General features: G+C 42.6%; 3 protein-coding genes across 11 annotated transcripts in view; 2 read left to right on the top strand and 1 right to left on the bottom strand.

Moving 5' to 3' along the window:
* The window catches only part of UHRF1BP1 (UHRF1 binding protein 1), a 59,771-nt gene extending 41,867 nt beyond the window's left edge, over window positions 1-17,904 (top strand). For both annotated transcript variants that reach the window (XM_042938505.1, XM_042938506.1), the window contains 10 exons: window positions 167-308; window positions 570-763; window positions 965-2,421; window positions 7,159-7,355; window positions 8,808-8,962; window positions 9,051-9,201; window positions 11,662-11,924; window positions 12,370-12,478; window positions 12,604-12,710; window positions 13,108-17,904. In XM_042938505.1, the coding sequence (XP_042794439.1) occupies window positions 167-308; window positions 570-763; window positions 965-2,421; window positions 7,159-7,355; window positions 8,808-8,962; window positions 9,051-9,201; window positions 11,662-11,924; window positions 12,370-12,478; window positions 12,604-12,710; window positions 13,108-13,233 (2,901 nt within the window). In that variant the 3' untranslated portion in view covers window positions 13,234-17,904. The remainder of the gene's footprint in view (window positions 1-166; window positions 309-569; window positions 764-964; window positions 2,422-7,158; window positions 7,356-8,807; window positions 8,963-9,050; window positions 9,202-11,661; window positions 11,925-12,369; window positions 12,479-12,603; window positions 12,711-13,107) is intronic.
* A 222-nt stretch (window positions 17,905-18,126) lies between these two features.
* Window positions 18,127-26,409, bottom strand: TAF11 (TATA-box binding protein associated factor 11). Of its 4 annotated transcripts, none has more exons than XM_042938516.1 (6): window positions 26,195-26,409; window positions 24,989-25,681; window positions 21,374-21,522; window positions 19,867-19,954; window positions 19,423-19,519; window positions 18,127-18,786 (listed from the first exon to the last, which is right to left on the bottom strand). In XM_042938516.1, exons 2-6 carry the CDS (start codon window positions 25,157-25,159, stop codon window positions 18,656-18,658), a joined length of 636 nt encoding a protein of 211 aa, XP_042794450.1. In that variant the 5' UTR covers window positions 25,160-25,681; window positions 26,195-26,409; the 3' UTR covers window positions 18,127-18,655. The 4 variants fall into 4 exon arrangements, with proteins under 4 accessions (XP_042794450.1, XP_042794451.1, XP_042794452.1 ...); XM_042938517.1 differs by having other exon boundaries at window positions 26,154-26,409; XM_042938518.1 differs by lacking the exon at window positions 26,195-26,409 and adding an exon at window positions 25,849-26,089.
* Window positions 26,410-26,500: 91 nt separating this feature from the next.
* The window catches only part of ANKS1A (ankyrin repeat and sterile alpha motif domain containing 1A), a 179,091-nt gene continuing 178,435 nt past the window's right edge, over window positions 26,501-27,156 (top strand). For 3 of the 5 annotated variants that reach the window (XM_042938509.1, XM_042938507.1, XM_042938511.1), the window contains exon 1: window positions 26,501-26,809. In XM_042938509.1, coding sequence (XP_042794443.1) covers window positions 26,619-26,809 — 191 coding nt within the window. In that variant the 5' untranslated portion in view covers window positions 26,501-26,618. The remainder of the gene's footprint in view (window positions 26,810-27,156) is intronic. The other 2 variants (XM_042938510.1, XM_042938512.1) reach the window with 1 other exon arrangement.

Consider the following 27,156-nt stretch of genomic DNA (forward strand, 5'->3'; position numbering starts at 1 on the left):
GTGTTAGGCAGGTGTGAAAATGCCTGCAACACGTGTGAAAAAACCTCTTCTCCCTGTGACAGATTTTGGAAGGATTGTAGTGGCTTTATACAACCTCAGGAAATTGAGGAAATTCTATTCTGTATGCTGTACAGATTCTAACAGCAACTTGTGTGTGATTATGTAGGTTTCTACAGCTGGACAGCCAAGTAAGAAGCCATCTACACTCCTTTCCTGTAGTCGCAAACTTCACAACCTACCCACTCAGGTCTCTGCCATTCATATTGAGTTCACAGAGTATTACTTCCCCGATAATCAGGAGCTTCCAGGTAAGCATCTCATCTGGTTGGTCACTTCTTACTGTTTAGCTCATGCTCTTCACATTTGCCAGCCTTGGGGCCATGGCTTATATTCTCATTTGACGTTAGGAATTGTAGGTGTTTGAGTTAGTTGAGAACACCTTTGTTACAAACTCTTCCTTGTATGAGAATGCATCTTTGCTTTCTTCATAATAAAATGAATTTTAGCTGGTAAGTAAGGGTCAAGGTGCTACTTTGTACATGGCGATTCCTTTTTTTTCTGCTTTCCAGTTCCCTGTCCCAATCTCTACATTCAGTTAAATGGTCTGACATTTACTGTGGATCCTGTCAGCTTGCTCTGGGGAAACCTCTTCTGCCTGGATTTATACCGCAGCTTGGAGCAGTTCAAAGCTATCTACAAGCTGGAAGATTCAAGCCAGAAAGATGAACACTTGGATATTCGACTAGATGCCTTCTGGTTGAAGGTAGGGGAGAGTGGGATTTCGTTCCCTGTTGGCAGTCATAGTTGCATTTCTCCCATGGCTATAATCCAGGGTTCTGCTCTGTCCCTTTGATACAAGAAAAACAGTGTCACACCCCAAATAGTCTTTCACATGTGTATCAATGATAGGTTGCAGAGCTACTCAGATGTCCATTCTGAATCGGGTTTCATTTTCTCTCTGAAGGTGAGCTTCCCGCTGGAGAAGAGAGAGCAGGCTGGGTTGCATCGTCCTCAGGCCCTTGTCTTTTCTGCATCAGGCATGACTGCCACCAATACGCGTCATGCCCCACATTGTAGTTGTCTAGACCTCCAAAGTCTCTTCCGAGGTTTTGCGGCTGCTGAGTTCTTTCATTCCAATTATGTTCACTTTCCCAAGGTTCCAGGTGGCTTTAGCCTTCTGCACATGCTTTTTTTACATCATGCTTTCCAGATGGATTCCCGCCTTCCTCAACCCAGTACCCTCCCTCCCCAGAGGCTTAAGGCTTCCCAGGATCTCTGGTCCATCCACTTCACCCAGATCTCCTTGGATTTTGAGGGAACAGAGAACTTCAAAGGCCATACCTTGAATTTTGTGGCCCCTTTCCCCTTGTCCATTTGGGCCTGTCTGCCCCTCCGCTGGCAGCAAGCTCAGGCACGGAAGCTCCTTTTGGCCACAGAAGGGAGGCTGAAACCATCAGCTAGCTTTGGCAGTCCTGTCCAGTCTGAGGTCCTTGCCCCAGACACTGTGTCCCATCAGAGGTCAAAGACTGAACATGATTTGAAAAGCCTGTCAGGCCTTACAGAAGTCATGGATGTTTTGCGAGAAGGCAGCAGTAGTGTGGACAACAAAGGGCCTCTGACTGAGCTCGAGGATGCAGCAGATGTTCACATGCTTGTACACTCCCCTGCACATGTCCGTGTGAGGCTTGACCATTACCAGTACTTGGCTCTACTGCGCCTGAAGGAGGTGCTACAGGGTCTTCAAGAACAACTGACTAAGGATACAGAGGCCATGACCGGGTCTCCCCTGCAGGACCAGACAGCTTGCATTGGGGTCCTCTTCCCCAGTGCTGAGGTGGCTCTGCTCATGCATCCTACCCCTGGGACTGTTGAAGCTGACTCGGCAGGTTCAGATACCACCAGCCTCATAGATTCAGAGTTGTCTCCTTCAGAGGATAGGGAGCTGAAGTCTGATGCCTCTTCAGACCAGGGCCCAGCAAGCCCTGAGAAGGTTCTGGAGGATAGTGGCATTGAAAATCTGGATGCATCCCAGGATAGGCCATTGCCTCTCCCTAGCAATGGAGAACTACAGGATTCAGATTCTCTTGCACAGCAGGAGGCAGGGAAGGGCCATGAGGCAGTCGATTCCTTGCAGGCCAAGAGACTGAGCAGAGCTCAAGCATCCACCTCACCGGCTGTGTTGAAGCCCCCAAGTGGCAGGGATACCACTGTGAATGGACAGGCTGAGCTCATCCCCTTGAAGAACATTGAGGGAGAATTGTCAAGTGCTATTCACATGACCAAGGATGCCACAAAAGAGGCTCTCCATGCCACTATGGACCTCACCAAGGAAGCTGTGTCCCTGACTAAGGATGCCTTCAGTCTGGGCAGAGACCGAATGACCTCCACCATGCACAAGATGTTGTCCTTGCCCCCAGCCAAGTGAGTGGTTCTCTGCCTCCTTCATTCACCCTATTTCTTCCTCCTAGCTCTGATCATTGGGCTTAAGGCCTCCTGCTGTGTGTACTTTTAGTTTGGGAAGCACCATCTAGTCCAGGACAATGTATAGCATGGCCTCTTTAATGTGGCAAAGACTTTAGTTTTCAGTGCTACCTGTAGGGCAGTGGAAGAGTTTTCAGGCTACCAAGAGGATATAGGTATGCCAACTGTAGAGACTTATTTTTAGGACTACCTCTAATTCTGTGATAGAGGAAGAGCCAGAAATTGGATTTTCACATGCCTCCATGTATCTTAGCCTATTCTTGGGGAGTTTTCAAGTCAGCATTTATTGCTTCATAGGATCTTCCCTCCTCTTTCACTGAGTCACCATTATTGATACAGATAGGCCCAGAATAATAATGAATAATAATAATGATATCTGGCATCTGCATGATATTTTATTCTTTTTAGTGGTCTTTCATGTAGTATCTTGTTTGATTTGATCCCCACAGCAGCCCCATGAGATAGTTACAGAAATTTGTATCCTCAGTTTATAGCTGAGGAAACTGAAGTTTTAGAAAGGATGAGCCTATGAATCCTTTATCTTATAAGTAGAGAGGTTGGGGCTTTGGGTTTGCTTTCTGGTACACCTTGTCAATGTCTGCCAGAGTTAGAGAAGGAAGAATTTCATCTATTTTATCTATTTATTCAACAAAAAAAATTTTTTTCAACAAAAATTTTTTGAGCCCTGACTCTGTCCCCAGCTCTGTGTTAGGCACTGAAGATGCAGTGGGGAGTAAGCAGAAAAACACAGAAATGCACAGTCAGAAGAGTGGAAAGGTATGGATTTTTCCATGGGTGCCTTGTGGTTTTAGGAAAGATAATGAAGGCTATGGGAAATCTTTGTTGGGGACTCTTTGTGGTTTGAGGATCATGGTTTGAAAATCAGTGGCTTTAGAGCTTTGTCTAAGTGGATTGTGGGTCTAAATGGGTCTCTGAGCAATGCCAGTTCTCTTAGGCACAGATAGCCTAGGAGGAAGGAGAAGGGAAACTTAAAGGGATAATAGATATACTAATACTAGGCAACATTTATTGAGTACTTTCTGTGTGTCAGGCACTGACCTCAATACTTACAATATTAATCCATTGAATTCTTGTACAACCCTGAAGGCAGGTACTAATATCAGTCCCCCTTTTACAGATGGGGAAACAGACTTAGGGAGGTAAGAAACTTGTTCAAGGTTGTATAACTTGTGAGTGGTAGGGTGAGGATTGAAAGCCTGGACTCCAAGTCACCAAACGTGCTGCTTTTTCTAAATGGAGAAGCGTAAGGGAGATGGGAAAAGAGGAGAGGTGGTAAAGAGATAAGAAAGGTGTGTGTGACACCAGCCTTTTTTGAAACACCAACCTTGACTTCTGACTTTCCAGTCCCATGGCCTCTTCTCGGTCCTCCCTGTCCTTGACAGCCCTGTGTGGCAGCCAGCCCTGCAGTCATCCTGAATGCCTGTGGCCCTGTTTGGCCACTCACACTACTCAGAAGGAGCCAAGAAAGCTTGGATGCTCTCTTCTTCCCCTTATCCTATAAACACAACTGTTCCACGGCGCTAGGCTGTCTGTATTCTGATTGCTTTTGCCATAATTTTATGTTTTAAATTATAAAAATGATTTGTGTTCATTTTGTTAACAATGTAGAAAAAGAAGAATAAAGAAGAAAACAAAGTCACTTGTGACAACACTATGCAGAGATAGCCACTATTTACATTTGGATCTATTTTCTTCCAATTTTTATACATATACCTGTGTACCCATGTGAATCCTTACCTGTGTATACACACATAGTATACACAAATACTGTTTTTTTTGGCAATAGAATTATATTATTTCTATATCATGTAGAAAACTTCCAGTTTTATTCACTTAATGTTTTAGTGTGAATAATTTCCCATTCATTAGGTATTTGAATACATAATTTTTAATTGCTCTATTGTATTCTAGCAAATGGATGTATCCTAATTTATTCATTCATTCCACTATGGGCGGGCTTTAGTCTGTTTCCAGTTTTTCTCAGGTAGAACCAATGCTGTGTTAAATGCCCTTATTTTTGTGAGTATTACTCTTTTATGCATATCTGAATCTTTAGAATAAAAATCCAGAAGTGGGTTATTATTGGGTCAAACACTACAAACATTAAAAAAATTTTTTTTAATGGTATTTTTGAGAGAGAGAGACAGAGATGAGTTGGGGGTTGGGGGGGGTGGGGAGAGGGGGTGAAAGGGAGAGAGGGAGACAGAGAATCCAAAACAGGCTCCAGGCTCTGAGTTGTCAGCATAGAACCTGATGCAGGGCTCCGACTCAGAAACCGTGAGATCCTGACCTGAACCGAAGTCAGATGCTTCACCAACTGAGCCACCCAGGTGCCCCAAACTACAAACATTTTTTAAGGTTCTTGACATATTTGCCAAGCTTCAGGAAGGTTTATATCAGTGCATTTTTTTTAATACTTTCTAAGTTATTTTATCCATCTCTCACTTCTGCTGTGGTCTATATTTTCGGTTCTGACTTTTCTCCCCTGCTCGTCATTTAAAACTATCTACTGTACGTAGTTCTGCATGGATTTTCCAGGGTGTGTCGAGCCTCACATACATAAAGCTAAATTCCTTATCTCTCCCCAGACCAGTTCCTTTCTTTTCTTCAGTAGCATCATTCTCCTGCTTGTTCAAGCTCTGTGTTTTAGCTCTGCCTCTTTCAGTCATTTGTCAAATTCTGACTGTAATCCCCAGAGCAGTGGTTCTTAAAACTGAAGCATGCTTCAGAATCACCTGGAGGGCTTGTTAAAACACATTGCTGAGCCCCAGTCCCAGAGTTCCTCATCCAGTAGGTCTGAGATGGGGCCTGACTGTTTGCATGTCTAATAAGCCACCCATTGATGCTGATGCTCCTACCAGGACGACACTTTGAGAACACTGCTCTAGGGAGTCTCATGGCCGCTTCTGCTGTCTGTTCCCGCATGTGGACTATTTCAGTAAACCATTAATTTATTTCCTCATTGGAGGTCTTTTCCTCCCTACCTTGTTTGAAAGAGTCAGGTCACAATTCTTAAAACATAGGCCTGATCTTGTTATTTCTCTTCTCTGAAACTTTCAGGCTTTTTCCTTATAACCCCTGAATTTAGTTTGAATTTATTAGTGTGGCATAATCAATTATTATGATATTTCCTTACAGCACTTTACAGTTTTTTAATAGACTGTTTTTTAGAATAGTTTTAGGTTCATGGCAATATTGAGCAGAAGGTACAGAGATTTCCTGTATATCCCCTCTACTTAATAGTTTTAAAAGCACTTTCATATGTAATCTTTAATCCAGGTTTTTCAGTAATCTGGCTGCAACCCATGTGGTAAAGAGGAAAAAAAAAAAAAACACTTAGCAAGCAAGAAGTTAGGAGACTTGGGTTTTTCTTAATTCCACCTTTATGACCTTGAGTGAGTTTTTTCAGCTATAAAATGGGAAGGTAAGATTAAAAGATCTTTAAAGGGGACACCTGGGTGGCTCAGTTGCTTAAGTGTCTAACTCTCAATTTGGGCTCAGGTCATGAGCCCTGCCTCAAGCTTGGTGCCGAGTGTGGAGCCTGCTTGGGATTTTCTCTCTCTCCCTCTCTCTCTGCCCATCCCATGCTCACGCTCTCCCTTTCTCTCAAAAAAATAAAGAAAAAAATTAAAAAAAAAAAAAAGATCTTTAAAGGTTTATTCTCACTGAGTTGTGCCTTTCTGTTCTCCCCAACAAAACCAAAGCTCTAGCTGGTTGAGCTACTGACTGGTCTACAAAGGTGCTTTTTATTTTCTAGTTCCGTGTCTCTGCTCATGTGGTTTCTTCCCCCATAGAATGCCCCCTTCCTTCTTTCACAGTCCTTCAAGGGCCACCTCACATGCCATCTCTTTCCACAAAGCCATTCCTGATCCCCTTCTTCTCACCCTTTGATATTGCCTAGCCTTTGGCTTGTATCTCTTTCCTCTATGAGGTGTGTGATTTACTCCTGTATACTGGTAAGTTGTGTCTAAATCTCCTCTCTCCTGGGGCACCTGAGTGGCTCAGTCATTTAAGTGTCCAACTTTGGCTCAGATCATGATCTCACGGTTTGTGGGTTTGAGCCCCGTGTTGACCCCTGTGCTGACATCTCAGAACCTGGAGTGTGCTTCAGATTCTCTGTCTCCCCCTCTCTCTGCCCCTCCCCCACTCATCTCTCTCTCTCTCTCTCTCTCTCTCTCTCTCAAGTAAGTAAATGTTAAAATAAATAAATAAATCTTCTCTTTCCTGATAGATTATACATTAACTGAGGACAAGGGATGCCTTATTTCTTATTTTATCTACTCTCCACTCCCACCCTGTACCTAGTATGGTGCCTTTTATGCAGAAGTTTTTCAGTAAACACTTGTGGAATGGATGTGGGTGGTTTCAGGTGTCTTCATTAGCACTGGGGCTGTAAGTAGTTGGTCTCCTCTAAAAATGGGATGACCTTGAATAAACTTGACATTTAATGTTAATATGGCAGAGCTGCTTATGCAGTTTGAAATGCCGGAGGATTCACAAAGGCCAGCAATTGAAAATGGTGTGACCCCCTTACAGCAGGTAATAGTTGACATCAGAGTTTATGTATAAATAACTATTAGGGCTGAAAGCGATGGGTATTGCAAGGGACAGAACATATATCTTAAGCCACATTTGTGGTTTTTGTTTTTTAAACAGGGAGCCCATGGCCAAAATAGATGAGGGGGCGGCAGCACCATTGAGTGGAAGTGCTGCCCGACTCCGATTTTTCTCCATGAAGAGGACGGTATCTCAGCAGTCATTTGATGGCGTTTCATTGGATAACAGTGGCCCCGAAGATCGGATTTCAGTGGACAGTGATGGCAGTGATAGCTTTGTGATGCTCTTGGAGTCTGGTAGGTGGAAGCAGAGCCAGGCAAAGTTGAATTCCAGAAAGGGTTCTTTCTGCTGCCTGTATCCCAGTAGGATACAGAAGGAGCTAAGTTCTGATAAAATAGACATTTTCTTAACCAAGACCAAAAAAGAGAAATTTTAATAGATTTGTGGCTCTGGTTTTATCCACACATTTTCTAGGTTATGGGTTAGCACTTAACCTTTATCACAGAACCAGACTCAGACCAAAGGAGAGAGTGCTAGTCTTACAGCCACGTAGCTATGGCAGTAGGATTAGTTTGGTGGCTGGCGTCAGTGGTGTGTGTGTGTTGTCTGTTTTTGTTTTGTTTTGCCTATGTATTTTAGTGTTGGAAAATAACTAGAAGCTTTGTCTATGGTAAAATGAGTAACTCTTAGGAATTGCATCAGTCACTACTGGAAGTTACACTGGTTCTTTTATCTTATTGAACTGGACACTTTTTAAATGGTCTCTTAAGAGTGTCTAAATGAAAATGAAAAGAGAATGCACTGTTTCTGAAACTGGGTGGTGTGTACCCTGTTTGTTTTGTTATTATTATGGAATATGGAATATTATTCCAAATATGTAGATTTCAAATATGTAGAAAAGTAGGCAGAATCAAATAGTGAGTCCTCATGTACCCATTACCTAGCTTCAAATATTAAGAACTCATGGTCATTCTTGTTTCAAATATACTTCTGTTCACTTCCCTTCCTTCCATGTTATTTTGAAGCAAATTCCAAACATATCATTTTGTCCATAAATATTTTTATGACGTATCTCTAGGAAATAGACTTTAAAGATCTTTGAAAAAAAATTTTAATTGTGGTAAAATATATATAACATAAACTTTGCAATCTTAACCATTTTTAACTATAATTCAGTGGCATTAAGTATAGTCATCGTTGTGCGACTATCACCAACCATCTCCAGAACTTTTTTCATCTTCTACAATTGAAAATCTGTACCCATGGAACAGTAATTCCTTGTTCCCTTCTCCCTCAGCTCCTGGCAACCACAATTCCACTTTCTATTTCTGAATTTGACCACTCTAGGTACCTCATATAAATGGAATCCTTTTGTGACTGGCTTATTTCACTTAACATAATGTCCTCAAGGTTCATTCACTTCATAGCACGTGTCAGAATTTTCTTCTTTTTTAAGGCTAATACTCTATTGTGTGTTTATACCACATTTTGTTAATCCATTCATCCGTCAGGGAACACTTGGGTTGCATCCATTTATAGGTTTTCTTTTAATGTGACCAAATACCACTATCCATTCTTAAAAATTAGCAATTCCTTAAATCCATCAAATTCCCATTTGTTCTCATAAACGTCATAAATGTTTGTTGTTGTTGTTGCTGTTGTTGTTTTTATAGTGTCATTGTTTTTAGAGATTGGATTTGAACAGAATTTTTTGACTTTGAAACTCATCTGTTGTCTTTCTTATACAGAGTCTGGTCCAGAATCTCTTCCACCAGGAACTCTTCCAAATGTCCTGGACAGTGCTGGCGTTCAAGGGAGCCCTCTTATGGATAGTTACGGCCAGGGGTCACCAGAGGCCAACAGTTCGGTCTCACCCAGTGGGGAAGACCTCAGTCTTCACCCGGTCAGCTGCTCTACTTTCTTCTCTGCAGAGGGTAGGCTCAAGGCTAGAAGCTTGGGAGGGACGCAGCTAAGAGAGTATCCTTTTACAGGTCTCCGTTCTGGTCCTGAAGGTGAATGAGGTGTCTTTTGGGATTGAGGTGCATGGTGAAGATCTGACTGTGGCCCTCCAGGCAGAGGAACTGACCCTCCAGCAGCTGGGAACCGTGGGACTATGGCAGTTCCTGCATGGACAGTGCCCAGGTGAGGATGGTAGCAATTCCAGGAGAGCTGGTGGGATTTGTCTGGGGCAGCCCTAGCTTCACCTGTCACTGTGCCCCAAGGATAGTTGTCCTAAGTGCCAAGCCCTTGGTCGTTCTCTCCAGTAGCCATTAGGGGGAGTAACTCCAGTGAAGCCTCCTGCTTGCAGAGAGACTCCCATAGGTCTTTCTGGGGCTTTGTATTCAGTAGGCTATTAGCCATCTTCACTTCCCAGGTGCTCCTTAAGCTTATACAGGAGGCCACTGTCCACCTCTTCATTTGTGTGGCTGCTGACATCAAACTGTGTCTGATCAGGGAACTGCTGTCACTCAGATTCAGTCCTTTGATAATTGTACTTTATTATTTATTTATTTATTTATTTATTTATTTATTTATTAAAGGTTATTTGCTTATTTATTTTATTTTATTTTTTATTTTTAAAAATTTACATCCAAGTTAGTTAGCATCTAGTGCAACAATGATTTCAGGAGTAGATTCCTTAGTGCCCCTTACCCATTTAACCTGTCCGCCCTCCCACAACCCCTCCTGTAACCCTCAGTTTGTTCTCCATATGTATGAGTCTCTTATGTTTTGTACCCCTCCCTGTTTTTATATTATTTTTGTTTCCCTTCCCTTATGTTCATCTGTTTTGTCTCTTAAAGTCCTCATATGAGTGAGGTCATATGATTTTTGTCTTTCTCTGACTGACTAATTTCACTTAGCACAATACCCTCCAGTTCCATCCACGTAGTTGCAAATGGCAAGATTTCATTCTTTTTGATTGCCAAGTAATACTCCATTGTATATATATATACCACATCTTCTTTATCCATTCATCCGTCGATGGACATTTGGGCTCTTTCCATACTTTGCCTATTGTTGGTAGTGCTGCTATAAACATGGGGGTGCATGTGTCCCTTCCAACAGCACACCTGTATCCCGTGGATAAATGCCTAGTGGTGCAATTGCTGGGTTGTAGGGTAGTTCTATTTTTAGTTTTTTGAGGACCCTCCATGCTGTTTTCCAGAGTGGCTGCACCAGCTTTCATTCCCGTATTTACTTATTTTTAAAGAGAGAGAGAGGGGTGGGGAAGGGCAGTGAGAGAGGGAGAGAGAGAATTCCAAGCAGGCTCCACACTGTCAGTGCAAAACTGGACATAGGGCTTGACCCAGGAACCATGAGATCATGACCTGAGCTGACCAAGAGTTGGACGCTTAACTGACTGAACCACCCAGACACCCCCCGCCCACCTAGTTTAATAAATACAATAGTATCATTAACTTTGAAGTCTCCAGGAGCCTCTCTCCTGGATCTTCTTCTGCCTCTCACCTGTCATAGAGAACCACTATCCTGAATTTTGTGTTTATCATTCTCTTGCTTTACTTTGCAATTCTACATGTTTGTATCAATGTATTATTTAGCTTTGCAGGTTTTTGAGGTTTTCTAAGTGGGATTATTTTGTATTCTTTCATGATTGGCTTCTTTCTTTGATATTCTTCAGATTCTTCTGGGTTGTTGAGTTAGCTATGATATATTCATTTTCATTAATATATAATACTCTGTTGTATGAATATACCAGTTTTTGCTTTTTAAAAACAGCTTTATTGAGGTATACTTTGCATTTATAAAATTAACTCATGATAAGTATACAATTTGATAAATTTTAGCAGTTTAACAGAGTTGTGCAACCATTACCATCGCCCCCAAAATATCCCTTGTACCCATTACTCTACTTCTTCTTTACAGACATTTGGGTTGTTTCCGGGTTTTTTTGCTATTTCATACAGGATTGCCTTGAACATTCTCATACGTGTCTCCTGGTATGTGTGTTAGAGAGTTTCTCGGAGTTACATTCCTGAGGATATAATTTCTAGGGCATTAGGATAGGTATAACTTTAACTTTGCTAGATAATACCGATTTGTTTTCCAAAATGCTTGTAACAATTTGCAGCTATATAAGTATAGAAGTTGTTTCATATCCTTGGCTACACCTGTGATAGGTCTTTATGGACTTTTGAGAAGATTAGCATAGATCCTGCTTGGCTTTATCAGAGAGAAATGAGAACACCAAGATTTGGAGAAAGGAAGAGATGTTTAAGTGTAGCAGAGTTGAGGGTCCTGTGTTTTTTCTTGGCCTTTAGCCCAGTGTCTCAGATTTATAGCAAGGCCAGTTTTCCATTGGCCCTTGACCTCCCTTCCACCATGAGAGGCATGATAGCAAAGTGGCCAAGCCCAGTCTTTGTGGTCATTGTTGCCTGCATTCAAGTCCTGTGCTTGCTGCTTACAAGTTGTATAACTTTGGGCAAATTATTTTCTGTCCCTTAGTTCCTTCATCTCTAGAATGGGAATGGTGATAATACTTTTGGCATAGGGTTCTTAAGAATATTAAATGTATGTAAAATGCTTAGAAAAGTCCCTGACTGATAATTAATTGATGTTTTCCTTCTGTCTCTCTTCTGAAAGGTACAAGCTTTCAGGAATCCTCAACTTTGAAGACTGACCACATCAGGCCAGCAGTGGGCCTTCGCTTTGAGGTGGGGCCTGGTGCAGCCGTTCGCTCCCCACTGGCCACACAAAATGGCTTCCTGCATTTCTTGCTTCGAGGCTGTGACCTTGAGCTGTTCACTTCGGTGCTCAATGGCCTGGGGCCCTTCTTGGAGGATGAAGAGATCCCAGTGGTAGTTCCCATGCAGATTGAACTCCTGCACTGCAGCATCACCCTAAAGGTGAGAGGAGCTTTTTTGGTTTTTACTCTAGACTTTGTCAGGCAAGGAATTCTGGCAGTGACTGCTATCATTGCTTCCCTGGCCGCTGTACAGTGTGGTGAGGATCAAGTGAGCAAATGCAGCTTGGCATTCTTTGTGAAGGTTATAGTAATACATAAAATGTGTGTTGCTATCAAAACATTCTGGATTTAGGTGAGGAGACCTTGTCTCTAGCCCTGACCTTGTCGTTGGCATACATGACTATGTATAAGCCCATTAAGTTATCTGTCCTCGGTTTGACCATCTCTAGAATGGGAGAAACTCAGTTATGTTTCTCCACGTTGCAAGAATGTGTGGATACACAATGGCATAAAGCCGCTTCAAGCCAGATGGTAGAAGCATGGGTTGTCACCCAAACTGCTCTGAGCTGTTTGAGGGCATCATGTGGTTTCCCTTTTTTCTGCAGGATGATATACCCCCCATCTATCCAACATCTCCAGGCCCTATCCCCATTACTCTGGCCATGGAGCATGTTGTGGTGAAACGGAGTGATGATGGTGTGTTCCACATAGGCGGTGAGTTGGGCTTGTTGGCCTCCCGGCTTCTCTGCCTTTTCTGTCCTGTAAGGGAGTGGGTGATACCTAGGAATTGCTTGCATGTTGGCAGAAGTTTGCTATTTAGAACCTTTACTTTTTTCCAGCTGCTGCTCAGGACACACCATCAGCTGAAGTACCTAAGAGTGAGAAGAGGCAGCCCCCCAAAGAACAGATGTTTCTGGTGCCCACAGGAGAGTCTTTTGGAGAGAAGGTGAGGACCTAACTGCACAATACCTTTCCCGTAGACCCTTAGTGGCTGTAAATTCAGAAGCTGGTAAAACTCAGAGAGCTGAAAAGGTTGCCTGTGCTGTGTATAGCTGGGTAGTTTGGGCACCTATCATCTAGCAGCAACTTCCAGAAGTGCTGAATAGAGGATGTAAGTCAGGAACTGTAGGTGAATGCTTGCTGATCGTGTATTTCTACCTGTTGCTGTCCTTATAACTGATGAATTCTGAAGATGGGATTAGGCTTTTAGAAAGATCTAGTTGATCACTAACTGAATTTATGGATTTTTCTGCTTCAATTCTGCCTCCTTGCTCCTTTACTGGATGTTTCTGCAAGGCGTGTTACCTTATTTATTAACTGTAAATTAATTTATTGTTCCTCAGGTGAAAGAATTGCCTACCCTGCAGAAGGAACTTATAGAAACTAAACGAGCATTGGCCAATGCCAACCAGGATAAAGAAAGACTGCTTCAGGAGATTAGGAAATATAACCCCCTCTTTGAGCTCTGATAGCAGTGGCTCAGCCATCTGTGCCAAGGAGAGAGAAGGAGATCACCAGCAATAGCACCACCTATGACAGAAGGCGCTGTCCAGCATTGAATAAGTCTGCTAAGGATGCCAGAGGGACTGGGGAGTGCTCACCTCACTCCTTGTGGTGTCCTTTCTACTAGCTGTTCTGACTCGGGTGGAAGACAGGGCAAAGTATGACCAAGTTCTAGGAAACTGGGGGCAGCTTTGTGCGTGGCTCAAGCATGTCTTGCCTGTATAAAGCCTTTTGGCCCTCTCCACACTAGGTGGAATCTTGTCAACACTGTAGGGCCATTTCACCACCTGGTTTCATGGCAGAGACATTTGCTTCCTCTACAGCCTGTGTGAACAAGAGAAGGTACCCATCTCCTCAGTCACCCACAGAGCCACCAAAGATTCTATGTCCCAGAGCTTCCTGTAGCAGACCTGAGAAGTCCTTGGCCTGAGCTTTGGCCATGGTAGTAGAATAGAACAGGAAATAGCCAGCAAGGCAGGAGCTGAGAGAGGCACAAGAGTAAGGGAGACCTGGATGCTGCCTTTTTTGGAAAGGGAGCCAAGCTCATACCATCTTGGCTGATCCTACAGTCAGCCAAGCTGTATTAAGCTTCTTTTCTGTTGTACTTCATCACTGCGATGCGATTCTGTAACAGAATTTATTTGGAATTTAAATCAAGAAAATATATTCCCTGAGCTAGGTTGAAGGTATGATGTGGTAAGAATCACCAAGGGACTTGATCCTGAGCCCCCTGTTGCCTGCCTAGAGTCCTGCCTCTCTTCCACAGCTGTACTTCAGAAGTTGTTTCCTTCGTCTCCCTGGGCTCCCAGGCACATCTGCTCTCCAGGCACTGGGACTTTCTACCAGCACTCTCCTCTGCATTTGGTGGTTTGGGAGCTGAAAATGTGTTTTAAACTATAACGTAAACATCTCAACCTGTTGCCTCTCATACCCTTCTATCACTGTGGCTTTTTAAAACCGTGTAATTTTGACTTAAGTAAAAAACAAAACAAAACAAAAACGCTTCAACTTAGGTAGGTTTCCCCTTGCCCCATAAAACAACTATTTCCCCCCTCTTTCTTTCCTACCTAATTCTTCCCCAGCATTCTACCTTCATCCATACTGCTCTGTGATACACTTCATGCTGTGTTGATTGGACGGAAGTTCATTAGCTAACTAAACTGGCAAGATGGTAAAATAGTTATTTAGTGATGTCACTAAAATCTTAATCACACATGACCTATTGGAGGAAAGATAAACTATTTTCCTTTATGGGAAATCATGCCTGACTTGCATATTCTAGTTTTTTGAGGATAAAAAGAAACATGCATTCAAGAAGGAGCAAGATATAATTTCTTCAGACTTCCAAAGAACTTTTGTCAAGGTCCGTCACTAAAGCAATTTCAAAAGCACCAGTTACTATGAGATACGAGAATACTTTGTCATGCTTAGGAAAAAACTTAGACACTGAAGAATAAACATCTTTCTGGAGATAATGCTAATGGGAAGTTTCCTATGGGTCAACGCTTGGTTTAACCTTACTTAAGACTTTTATAAATAATCTGAGAGCAGGATATTATAATGCAGTCAAGTGTCCCTACTTCCAAGGAATAAAAGGTAAACCAGAAGGGACTTAAAACAATAACAAAACCAGAGAAGGCACATAAGCCAGGCTGTGACCACACAGGAAAATCACAGGTGAGGTTCAGTCTAGGTAAGTGTAAAGTAAAGTACTTACCAGCAACCAGTGAGGCAGCAAGCTCTGTCAGAACTCAGCACAGAAACTTAACCATTGCTGAAGGGAAGGAGGGGTCAGTGTGCTGCTGTGGCTCAAAACCCAACTGCATCATCAGGAAAGGCACATGAAGACAATACAGAAAACAGGACCCCTTACAAAACCATTTTAATGGCTTAAATTGTCTGTGCATTTCTAGTGACCTTATTTGCAAAATATATGGTGAAGGGAAGAAAGGTCAAGAGAATAGCAAAAATTATCAGAGAGTGGAGATACTTCCACATGAGTACACATATTTAAGATGTTGGCTCCAATTCTGGAAAGACGAAAGCTAAGGGTGGTGTGACGTCAGATAAACAGGAGGAAGGACGTGTTCACCAAGTCCTGAAATACAAGCTCTAGGGCTCAACTTCATAGCCTTCGGTACAAGAAAGCACTTCCCATAGCCAATCAGAAACTTAAGGAGCTCATTGTCCAAGAAGTGGTGTTGGCAGAACCTATGTACAGGTGCTGAAGGTTTAAGAGGAATCCTTGTATGGTGACCTTCCAAAGGAATTCTAGAAAACTAAGGCTATTTGGTGAAATACAACTGAGAGGGTAACTGTGTCCCTCCATAAACTCCCCCTTAGTGTTCCTTTGGAAGGCATAATGTTGAGAAAAATGGATCACTGGTCCTCTCAAGTATGGCCTTTCTAATGTTCTTAGAGGAGGGAGATTCAGTAGCTGGAAAATAGAATCATTCAACCTTAGGTTCACCTGAATTGGTTTAAAACCACATTCTGATTCTCTTCCCCTCTTCACCTCCCCCACCCACCATATCCCTCTGGCATCCCTCCATGCAAAGAAAATGCCTAATAGGTATTGCTTGGAATACCTTCACCTTAAGCCTGTGCTTGCTGGTAGGCAATACAAACAATTCTGGCAGGCATCAAGGCTAACCCCTTTAGTGACCAGAGTTCAGTCAGGTTTCTGGGCTCTCCAGAGTTCTTGTCTATGTGACAAATGGTGCCCTAGAATTTCTGACTTACGTGGCAGTTTTGGCTATTGTGTCTTGAAATCCTCCTCCAGGAAATGTGGGGGTCATGGTCCCATGAAATTTTAGTAACAATCATCTTGTATAACTTCATACTCCTATTCACTGGGAGCAAGAAGACTTTCTTGGTAGTCCTCAGGGTAAATGTAAAGAAAAAAAAAAAATGGAAGGAAAACAGTAGTGCTTTGGACTGCTTATGATTTCTGCCTTGGAGCTCTAAGACTCTGTGAACAAGAAATAATACCTCAAGAAAATGTCTGGAGTGATAGCACCACTATCCCTCAAAGACTTCAGCTGCTGCACATCATCATTTCAGCTGTGAAACATTTACAACTATGTATCATCTATGATTGTCTAGATTTCCCGTTTACATGGACGTGCTGGAGACCGGCTTTAGTGTGTAGGGACTAGTTAATTATCTCTTAGCTGAGCTACAGGGATGATTATCAATCTCAGATTTGTTTTCATCTCACTGGAATAATTAACCTCATTTCTTTGATTTAAGACAGAAGGAATAGGTTCTATTTTTGTGATGGCTGCTTTTGCTGTATTATTTAATCTCCCATCCCCACCCCCACCTCCCACCCCCCCCACCCCACCCATTTTGCCATGGGCCTCAAATTTTATGTACCCTTTTCATGCTTCTGAAAGGAATGGTTTCTGTGTATGGAATATACGAGGGATAAACATTATCCCTTACATGCCCCATAATTTAAATGCTCCCATTTAACCCATTTACATTAGTTTCCCCTTAGACTAGTTCAAGGGCTGGTGGAAAGCAAGTAGTTTGAAGTATTCCCATAGTGATATGGGAACTTGCCATTTCAAACCTTAACACTGAAGGTTTGTTTTTTTCTCATTTAATATTTGCCTAAACTTCTAAAATCAGTTATAGTAACATCACAAAACAATGGAAACAACTGAACATTGCTGCAATGCATTTGGTTGAGAACTACAAAAGCTCTCATTGCCTTGTGACTTACCATAGTCCTTACTCTTTCAAGAGAAGCTGGTGTGATGTACTATCCTTCCAGAGACTACGGCCCTCACCTAGATCTTTCCCCACTTTCTACTAGAATAGGAATATTCCCATTCACCTCTAGGTAGGTATGGATAGTAGTTAGTAGCTATTGTTGAGGGGGGATTATTTTCCCCATCTCTTACAACAGACACAAGGAAGACGCACTCTGGGAGAACCTTAAACGGTGAGGCTTTGTTAAATGGCCAGGCTTGGGATGTGATCTTTCTCCCTTGTTGTTTATAAGTTTCAGCCTTATCTAATATCTCAAATTGAAATAGCTATAGTTCCTATAACCGTTAAAAAAAATTCCTGTTGGAGCTGAGAGACTATTTGCTTTTTCTTCCTTCCCCCAGTTTATTAGTTTTTGGTCAAGATTTAGCCTGAGTCTTACAGCATTTCTTTGTGGAATGCCCCAAATGTGATGTGTCTTCTTCACTGGCTAAATATATGTTTAAAGCCATGGGTTTTAGTGTAAGATATAAAAGATTTGCTCAACTTTGTGAGTCCAAACTGTTTCTCCCCACTCCCCCCCCATCAGGGTGCTGAACAGAATTGGAATCTTTTAAGACATGCTCAGGAAAGCTTCAAAAGAGAACAGCTTCAAAACTCTTCTCCCTATGAAACTGAATGATAGAGGAAAGGATTCTTGGGGATTGCCAATTATATACAGTAGCCTTATTACTGCTAATCACTGTCAATAAAAGGTCACTCCATTCCCCTCTCTTTGAGGAAAACAATGAGAATGTATCTGATGAACTGGAATACTGGTCAGTATTGGGAAATTTTAATGTTGCATTATCTAATCAAACCTTGAGTGTACTGGTTCTGTGAACCACCTGAAAAAAGCAAATTAAACTTACTAAACATTGGTTGTGGTTTATCTGTTTATAGGAACCTGAAACATATGGGCTTTTACATTATTTTTTAAGTGTTTTAAGTACTCTTGAGAAAATTTTAAATGGTTCTAGTAGAAAATGGGAAGGGCTCAAATTTTCAAAAAAAGCCAAAGACCAGTTTTAATCTGACACCAAAAAATAATGATGAACTTCTCCCCATTCCAACCAGCTAGACAGAAAATGAATACACATAAGGCAAGTTGGAAAACAGTTTAATGATCACTCACCAAGATCCATAGGGAACTTTACATGTGTACAGGGATAAACTTTTCCACTACTCCTCCCATCACTGTGTTCTTCATGGTAGAGTATCACAAGTCAAAGTTACTGGTTGTTTCATCTACTTAAAACCAGATGGAAGAAACAACCTAAATCATAGCAACTTCATGCTTCAATGTGAAACCATCAAAGCTTTCTTGGAAAGACTTTCTGAAAGCAGCTTCTCTGTCTGGAAGACGCTTAAGGCCCATGTACCTTTCTTCTTCCAACTAGCCAAGAAATAGTTAAATGCCTCAGAATGTCCAAAGAGGTGCCAATATTTAGTCAAGGCAAGTATGAAACAGGCTGCATGCCTTTTAGATGTGATGAATATCAGAGTTCTGAGAAACATTAAAATCATCATGGAATCCTTAGAGGACTAAAGCACCTGTGCAAAAGTCTCATGCAGTAGGAAGTCTGGAACCGGTACTCCTTCCTTCAGTACCAGGCCTTTCTAGGCTTCAGTCTAGAAGAAGATGATTTTTTTGTGCTTTGAGTTGGGGATCTGCCCCTTCGACTTTAACCTCCGAACAGCCTCTCTCATATGTTTGGGTTGTAGTGGTGGCATCTCTCCCCACTTCTCACACACATCCAGTGCTAGACAGAAGATAAGAAGAAAGTTTCATGGTCACACAGGACTTATTAATCACATAATCCATTTGAATCCTGTAATTCTCATTAACCCTTCTTAAGCTTGCTAAGGAAATAAACCAAGACATTTTCCCTTCTTAAGAGAATGCTATAAAACCTATCATGTTAGCTTTAGTGTAATATATAATCTTCTACTTAAAAAAATAAAACATTTCACTGACTGGAGACCAGCAATACACTCAGCCAAGGTTCTTTCTTTGATGGATAGAGGACAGTTCCCAGGATTCGACAACTCCTCATCATACCACACTGGTCAGCCCCCAGTGATAGCTTATCTTAGGTCTTTAATTTGGCAACAGAAATGAGCAAACTCCATTGGGGAAAAATACGGAGTAGGCTTCTGTCGCCCTGGACTGAGGACAGGAATCTGGAAAGATTTCCCAGATGCTTCCTTGAGTCCCAGTATTAAAACTTTTGAGGAATAATGGTCATGCTCTCCTGAATACAAAGTGCCCCACTTGGTCAACTTCTAGTGCAAATGGAAACACCCACAGGTACTTTATTAGGTCCCCTAGCATAGATATTCTTGAAAGTTAAGACCACCAGAGGTTCAATCCTGTACATGCTATCAACAACACTTACCTTCTTCTACCACCTCCCCGACGAAAACCTTGGAAATGCCAGACATAGCAATAACAACATTCTGAGACACAGAGGTGCCAGTGATGGACTGGATCAGCTTGAAAGAAGAACAAAGACTATGATTAAGAAAGTCAAGGACTGCTTTTAAGAATATGGTACCCTTAAGAGTTTTGTACTAAAAAGGTTTTTACTAAAGGCTGGATACTGAAATTAAGACTATTAAGACAAAGATTCAGGTGTACAGCCACTCATTCTCTATGTTTAGACCTTATCCCCAGAATACAAAACTCCAATTGATAATCGAGAGGCATTTTATTTTTGTTTTCCTGTGTGAATGATCCACCAACTTGACTAGCACCTCATTCAAAATGAGGTGGACACAGTTCTTGTGTCTAGTTCAACTCTCATATCTGACGGAAATGAAGTGTGATAGCCCATCCTTACCCTTTTAATGGCTGCCTTAGGGAACGCTGACCGGCGGTACATCTCATAACGGTTCAGTTGCTCCTCAGAAAAAGAAGAAACCAGGATTCTAGACAAAGATTCAGATAATTAAGTTGGCTTACAACAACAAATGTTTAAGGTATATTATCACATCAATAAAAGTCTCAGACAATTAGAAAATGAATTTTCGAGGGGTCAATAGCATTAAGCTTGGTGCTTACAAGGAATGAAGACAAAGCATTTTTACTCTTTAGAAACTTGAGAGAAAATGACATCCAACTTCGTTTCTACTTCATTAACAACAAAAACTTAAACTACAATGTTGGGTCACTATACAGATTATGTTTTCAGCACTAGGCTCTCTCTACCCCTAACTCTACCTTATTACATTTCACATTGATGGTAAAAATTTGATACATAAATTTATATTCAAACCACTAGTTTTTGACATTAACAGACTTGGGGGAAAATATTTGTAAAATATATGGAGAAGGGTTTATGCTCTTAATGCTTTCCAATAAATAAAAGATAGCGATTTTGAAAATAAGCAAAGGACATGAATAGGCAAGTTACAAAAATGACCGATGACCAACACAGAGGAAAAAAAGTTAACCTTCACTATTAACTAAAGAAATTAAAATGATAAACTAAAATAAGATAACATTTTTCATGAATCAGACAGATGAGCATTATAAAGAATGGTATTAGTAAGAATGGGAGGACACAAACTTATACATGCTGGTAGAGTGTGAAGTGCAACCACCTTTCTGGAGAAAAATTTGGAAATGTGTATGAAGAGTCTTTGAAAACATTCAGACTGTTTGAACTGGCAATTCACTCCTTGGGGATTTATTTAGGAACTAAATGGACAAGTATGCAAAGATGGGCTCAAAGATGCTCAATCATAATAATGTCAAAAGAAGAAAGAGAACTACAGGTATTGGTTAAATGATCATTCATCTACATAATGGAATACAATGCACCCACTGAAATTGATAATTTACAGGCAGATTTACAAGAAAGTATTTAGCTATAAATATTTAAAACATTTAAAACAAAATCTGAAAAAGTATATAACCTAATCCATACCCAGGGTTAACTGTGGGTGGTGGGATTATGGGTAATTATTTTTTCTATTTTTCTGTATTCTCTGATAAATTTGCAATGAGCCCATTAAAAAAGATGGAAAACATTCACCATATACAATGTGAAAAACAGGTCACAAACAGTAACATCTTTGAAAAAATTTATTTCTGGATATACATGTATAGAAAATACCTTGGAGACTATACCTCAAAATACTAACAGTGTTTATTTCTGGTGACAAGAGGATATTTTTTTCTTTTTATTTATTTATATTTCCTAAAATGTTACATAAAGTATTATTTGCTTTACTTTCTTTTGAGTATAAAAAAGGGAAAAAAATTACAGGCTCCCCAAATTTATTGACTTTGTACGGTCAAGTTAGAGACTTGAAATGGGGAAAAAAAATCAGAAAGTAACTTACTGCATCTTTTGAATCTCATCTTCATCCACTTTTTGCTTCTTCTCTTTCTTTTCTTTGGTATCTATTTTCATTTTTTTGGCTGCAGGAGTAAGTAAAGATGAGTCTTCCCTTTCAACTGCTGTTAAATCTGAGATATCCTGACTCTTCAGCTGAGAAGATGAAAAGAAACCCTATTATATATTTGGCCTACTTTCCAGACTTGGGGAAGAAGGTAAGACCTCATTCTCTTTACAGCACAACAAATCCATTATTCAATAGTTTTTTTGGTTCCAAGCACTGGCTGTACCATCATGCGTTAAGATACACTCTCTGTCCTAAAGAAGTTTATAGCCTAGCTGTGAAAAGAAAACCAGCCAAAGAATCCAACTTTCCAGTTTAGCTATATGATCCTAGCTCTAGTATGTTTACAAAGGAAATGAAGTGCCAAGGATCATGATAACCACTCTCCCGCATTGAGCCCACTTTCCTGACCTCATCCTTTAGAGGGGATGTCAGAAAAGGCCTCTCCATCCAGCCAGCTCTTCTGCCTCTAAATCTATACATCTCTTTATTGTTGATGATTCCATCTTGAAAGAATATTAAAAAGGAGGCACCCTCTCATCAAAACAGTGTTTCTTTGGATTTGTAACTTTTAATAATTTTTTTTTTTTTTTAAAGTAAACTCTACCTCCAGCATGGGGCTCGAACTCATGACCCTGAGATCAAGAGTTGTAGGTTCTATCAACTGAGCGAGCTAGTTGGCCCTGGATTTGGAACTTTTGTTTTTTAATATATATTTTTAAAGCTTATTTATTTTGAGAGAGAGAGACAGAGAGAGAGAGAGACAGACAGAGAGAGAGACAGAGAGAGAGAGAGAGAGAGAGAGAGAGAGAGAGAGAGAGAGAGAATCCCAAGCAGGTTCCACACTGACAGCACACAGCCCAACGTGGACTCCAGCTCATGAACCATGAAGTCATAACCTGAGTGGAACCCAAGAATCAGAAGCTCAACTGACTGAGCCACCCAGGCGCCCCATGGATTCGGAACTTTTAAGTGAGCTTCTCCCACACATAATGCTCTTTTCTTCCTATCTTTCAATTCTACTGTATCACGCAAATGTTTCTCACTGCTAGAATGTGAACTTTTTGAAGATAGGTTTGTCTCTTATTTCTCTTCCCACATAAGCATTTAACATAGGTTTACTCATGCTAGATGTTTAATAATAATTCAAATCCAAACTTCATCCCCTCCAACTTAATATACAATCAAAAGACAACAAACTTCATTAATGGGATTTAACCTGTTTTTCTTAAAGAGGAACTCACATAAACTCATAGAGGAATATAAGGGGGTAGGTAAAAGTGAAGATAGCGTATCTTTAAAAAAACTTTTCAATTTCTTCTCTAGTTACCTATTTATACAAGTTTTCTAACCTCTATGTGCTTGAATTTTGGTGATTTATATTCTCCTTAAAAATGAGTCATTTTTCTTGGATTTTAAAATTTATTTGGCCTAAATTTGAACATCAAATATTTCTGGTTTATTCTGTTCTTTTTCTGGTTTCTTGAGTTGGGTGCTTATTTTCAGCATCTCCTGTTTGTTAATACAAATATGTAAAGCTATGAATTTTTCTTTAAATACGGTTTTGGTCAAGGCCCGTATGATATGATGTAGTGTTCTCTTTGTTAATTTAATCTAAGGGCTATTTAAAAAACAGTTTAAAATGTCCAGGGGTTAGTTTATTTGGGGGGAGTGGCAGTTGGGAGAAGCTTTTTGTTGTTAATTTCATATTTATTGCACTGTGCTAATAGGATGCGCCCTGTTTTGATTTCCGCTTTTAAGAATTTGGGTTTTTCTTTGTGGTATGGTATATGATCAATCTTTAAAGTTAATTTAATTTAAATTAACTTTAAAAAAGGTTTATTTTTTGACGGGGAAAGAGAGAGAGAAAAAGAGAGAGAAAGAGAAAGCGCGCATGTGCGTGCACGCGAGTGGGGGAAGGGCAGAGAAAGAGGGAGACAGGAGACTGAGAATCCCAAGCAGACTCCGTGCTGTCAGCAGGGAGCCCAGCCTTGGCTCCATGTCACAAACCCTGAGATCATGACCTGAGCGGAAGTCAAGAGTTGGAAGCTTAACCAACCAGCCACCCAGGTACCCCTGGTATATGATCAATTTTTAAAAGTGTTTCAGTTTGGGGCGCCTGGGTGGCTCAGTCCGTTAAATGTCCGACTTTGGCTCAGGTCACGATCTCACGGCTCGTGGGTTTGAGCCCTGCGTCAGGCTCTGAAGCTCTGAGCCTGGTGACTGCTTCGGATTCTGTGTCTCCCTCTCTCTCTTCAACCCCCCCCCCCCCCCAAGCCGGTCGTGCTCTCTCTCTCTCTCTCAAAAATAAATAAACATTAAAAAAAACAACAGTGTTTCAGTCAGAAGTATCAAAAAAAAATGTATCTCCTGTTGGGTGCAAATTTCTGTATGTAGTGAGCTCTTTATTGGACCGAACCAATTATTATTCAAACCCTCTATGTCCTTCAGATCTTTTTTAAAGGTTCCTTCTTTAAAAAGTTTCATCACATTTTTTTTTAATGCTTATTTTTTGAGAGAGCGAGAGAGCATGTGAGCACGAGGTGTGGAGCGGCAGAGAGAGAGAAATCCCAAGCTGGAGCCTTGCTGACAGCGCAGAGCCCAGTGCAGGGCTTGAACTCAGGAACCCGTGAGAACATGACCTGAGCTGAAATGAAGTGTCCCATGCTCAACCAACTGAGCCAACCAGGTGCTCCCACATTTTTCTAAAAGTTCTTACTTTATATATTTTGATGCAACCTAATTCTCTGAAAGGCTGTTTCTATCTAATGCAGTGTCCTCCCCATGATCTGTTTAAGTCCCTAGGAAGTTCTAAGACTCCAAGATTCCATCTCTAGAAATGGAAGCCAGAGCACGCTGAGATTCTAGTCCCCTGACTGATGCTCAGTTAGGCAACACTGCTGAGCTCTTGGGGTTTGGTGTGTTTATGCTATAGAGTCCCTTGGACATTGACACCCAGGTCACTGGTCGTAGTTAAATGTCCCACGAGGGTAAAAACATGACCGAACCAGTAACTCCAAGTCTCCCTTTAACGGCTCTGCGGCGTATGACAGTTATGCTTGAGCAACATCTAGGAGAAACCATATTTCGGTCAAAGGGATACGAGGAATCCTGGGTTCTAGCTCTTGCACTGTCTGTGACATCAGATCCCAATTTCCTCACCAGGAAAACCAAGAGGCTATGTAAAATTCCCTTAGGGGCGCCTGAGTAGCCCTTCCTGAAAAGCATGGGACTCTTGATCTCAGGGTCCTGAGGTACAGCCCCACGTTAGGGGTAGAATTTGCCTAAAATTTTTTAAAAAATCTCTTAGAAGTAGCCTTAATATCTAGGAGCGGGGATTAAAAGTATTAACCCAGAGGCTGGGACTCTGGAACCGAACCAGCACTACAGTTTTGTCTCCTCCCTCTCCGCACACATCTTGGCAGATCTAGAGGGAGTCATGGTGAGTTCGAGTTATCTGGGCTTGGCAGGGACCAACCAGGAAGCCGGTCGAGCAAGCTCTGTTAACACAATCTCGGAGTACTCCTCTGACCTCATCCACACATGTCTCCCTACCTCGCCTTCCTCCGCCGCAGCTTCTTTCAAATCCGCATCTCCGTCCCCATCAGTTTCTTCTGGGATTCCGTCTGTGTCGGTAGCCCCCGGGCCCCCGGGAGCAGCAGCCGTTTCTTCTGACTCCCCCGTCTCTCCACCTTTTTCCGGGGGCGACTCGCAGGCATTATCCATAGCAGCAAGAAAAAGAAGGGCGAGACCGCAGTCCTGTCAGGTTCTGGAGCTCGGGACTGACAGAGTCAGAGCAGCCTAGAAGCTTACTTCCTAGCGTCGCGCTACGATGACGTCACCCCTACCGCTCCTCGGAGGGATCATTTTAAGGCACGCGTAGGGAACTTCAAGAGCTCCGTTTTAACTGATTTGGTGGCGGTTGGAGACGGAAAATTGAGGGTACGGAAATCAGTTTGTGGGTTTCCCACTCTGGGAAATCAGCATTTGTAAAGGAGAGCTGTGTTATTTCCTGAAGGACGTTTTTCCCCCTCCATGCTGCCTTCCTAAAAACGTGGTTAACTCCCTAATCCATTTTCCTCAGAGTAAAGTTTGGGGACGGTAGAAGACTCTTTTCCGTTGTACGCCAATGCCTCGGGATGTGGCTGCCTGGTAAAGTTTTAGGCAGGGACTCAACCTCGTACATTTTAATTGGGGAGAGGCCGTGGGCCTGTGTGAATTGCCATTTCTTTTCGGTTCCTCAAGCACCTAAAAAAAAAAAAAAAAAGTCATATAACTTGAACAGAATTGATCCAACCCATCGATTCACTCCACATTTGTTGAGCGCCTAATTAGAGGTAGGAACAGTTCCAGTAGCAAAGACAATATATACTTTCTACCCAATTAAATGATTTTTCCAATTCACCGGTACTCACTATCCAGGTCGGTTTCACAAACTTGACTTCTTATGTCAGTTCGGTTAATTTCATCAAAAAGTAAGAGGAAACAAACTCTACTGGGAAGGGAGGTCTTGTCTTTGCATGTTTCACTTTAACGAGCCTTTTCAGAGATTGGGACCATGAAGAAGAGATATTTGTATTTTAAAAATTTCCTCTCTTCCCTCATTGAGGTGCGGAGCAGGCCATTTTATTCACTTCTGTATCACTAGGTCCCAACATCCATCACATATTTAACTTATGCGTGCCGAAAGAATGAACTTGAAAATGTAGGTGCGCGTTACCGTATTTCTCTCTTTGTTTCTAAGCTGCCTGGGTGAATTACCGTATTTCCTGTCCTGTGGGCTCCCAAAACCTTTGGGGAGGAAGCGCACGTCGGGAGGCGCATACAGGTGGGCCCCATTTGTTCCCTAACACCTGTACAGCGGGTATCTATCAGGCGCTTTCCTCTTGCCCTTGGAGGCCTATCCCGACACAAACCGGTCGGCTTCCAGCAGACCAAAGCCACCTGCGCCCGCCGGCCGAGCCCCGCCCAGCTAGGTGGGCAAGGGGGCGGGGCGCGGGGGCGCGGTGACGCGTGACGCCAGATCCCGGAAGTGACGCGCTCCTGGGCAGAAAAGGCGGGGGGGAGGGGGGTGGTGTCCCCGGCCGGTTTGGGGGGTGCGTTGCCCGGAGACGGAAAGTTTGGGAGCCGGAGCAGGCTCGGCTGCGGCCCCGGGAAGGGGGTCCAGGGGGCGGTGGCCCTGGGGATGGGGAAGGAGCAGGAGCTGCTGGAGGCGGCCCGCACCGGGCACCTCCCGGCCGTGGAGAAGCTGCTGTCCGGGAAGCGGCTCTCCTCAGGCTTCGGGGGCGGCGGCGGCGGCGGCGGCTCCTCCGGGAGCAGCGGCGGCGGCGGCGGCGGCCTCGGGTCCTCGAGCCATCCCCTCTCCAGTCTGCTCAGGTGGGTAACGCGCCGGGGCCGGACGGCTGGCTGGAGATCCCCTCTCCCCCGCCCGTCTCCTGGGGCTCCTGAGAGGTCGGGGCGCCTGAGACCCGGGCGGGTGGCTTTGCTGGGTGCCAGGGTCGAGGACCGGCGGCCCACGGGGCCAGGAGCGCCCGTGCAGGTCCGCGCGGCGCCGGGCTCTCATATCCTGACCCGGCTGCGGAGAATGGTGGGAGTGCCCGGGTGGCAGCCTCCGCCGCATGGCACAGCCCGGCTTCACCCTCGCCCGCTCTCGGGTGCCAGCTGTCGTATCTCACAAGCTACTTTAGAGCAGAGAAATATTTATTTGAAATCTCCCTCACCTC

The sequence above is a fragment of the Panthera leo genome, chromosome B2, assembly GCF_018350215.1.
Source record: "Panthera leo isolate Ple1 chromosome B2, P.leo_Ple1_pat1.1, whole genome shotgun sequence".
Lineage (NCBI taxonomy): Eukaryota > Metazoa > Chordata > Mammalia > Carnivora > Felidae > Panthera > Panthera leo.

Coding starts and splice junctions, on each gene's coding strand:
- TAF11 (XM_042938516.1), bottom strand. CDS start 25,159: ATGGATAATGCCTGCGAGTCGCCCCCGGAAAAAGGTGGAGAGACGGGG. Junction 19,955..21,373: donor GATGAGATTCAAAAGATGCA/GTAAGTTACTTT, acceptor ATCTTTGTCTAG/AATCCTGGTTTCTTCTTTTT. Junction 18,787..19,422: donor CGGGGAGGTGGTAGAAGAAG/GTAAGTGTTGTT, acceptor TCTTCTGTCTAG/CACTGGATGTGTGTGAGAAG.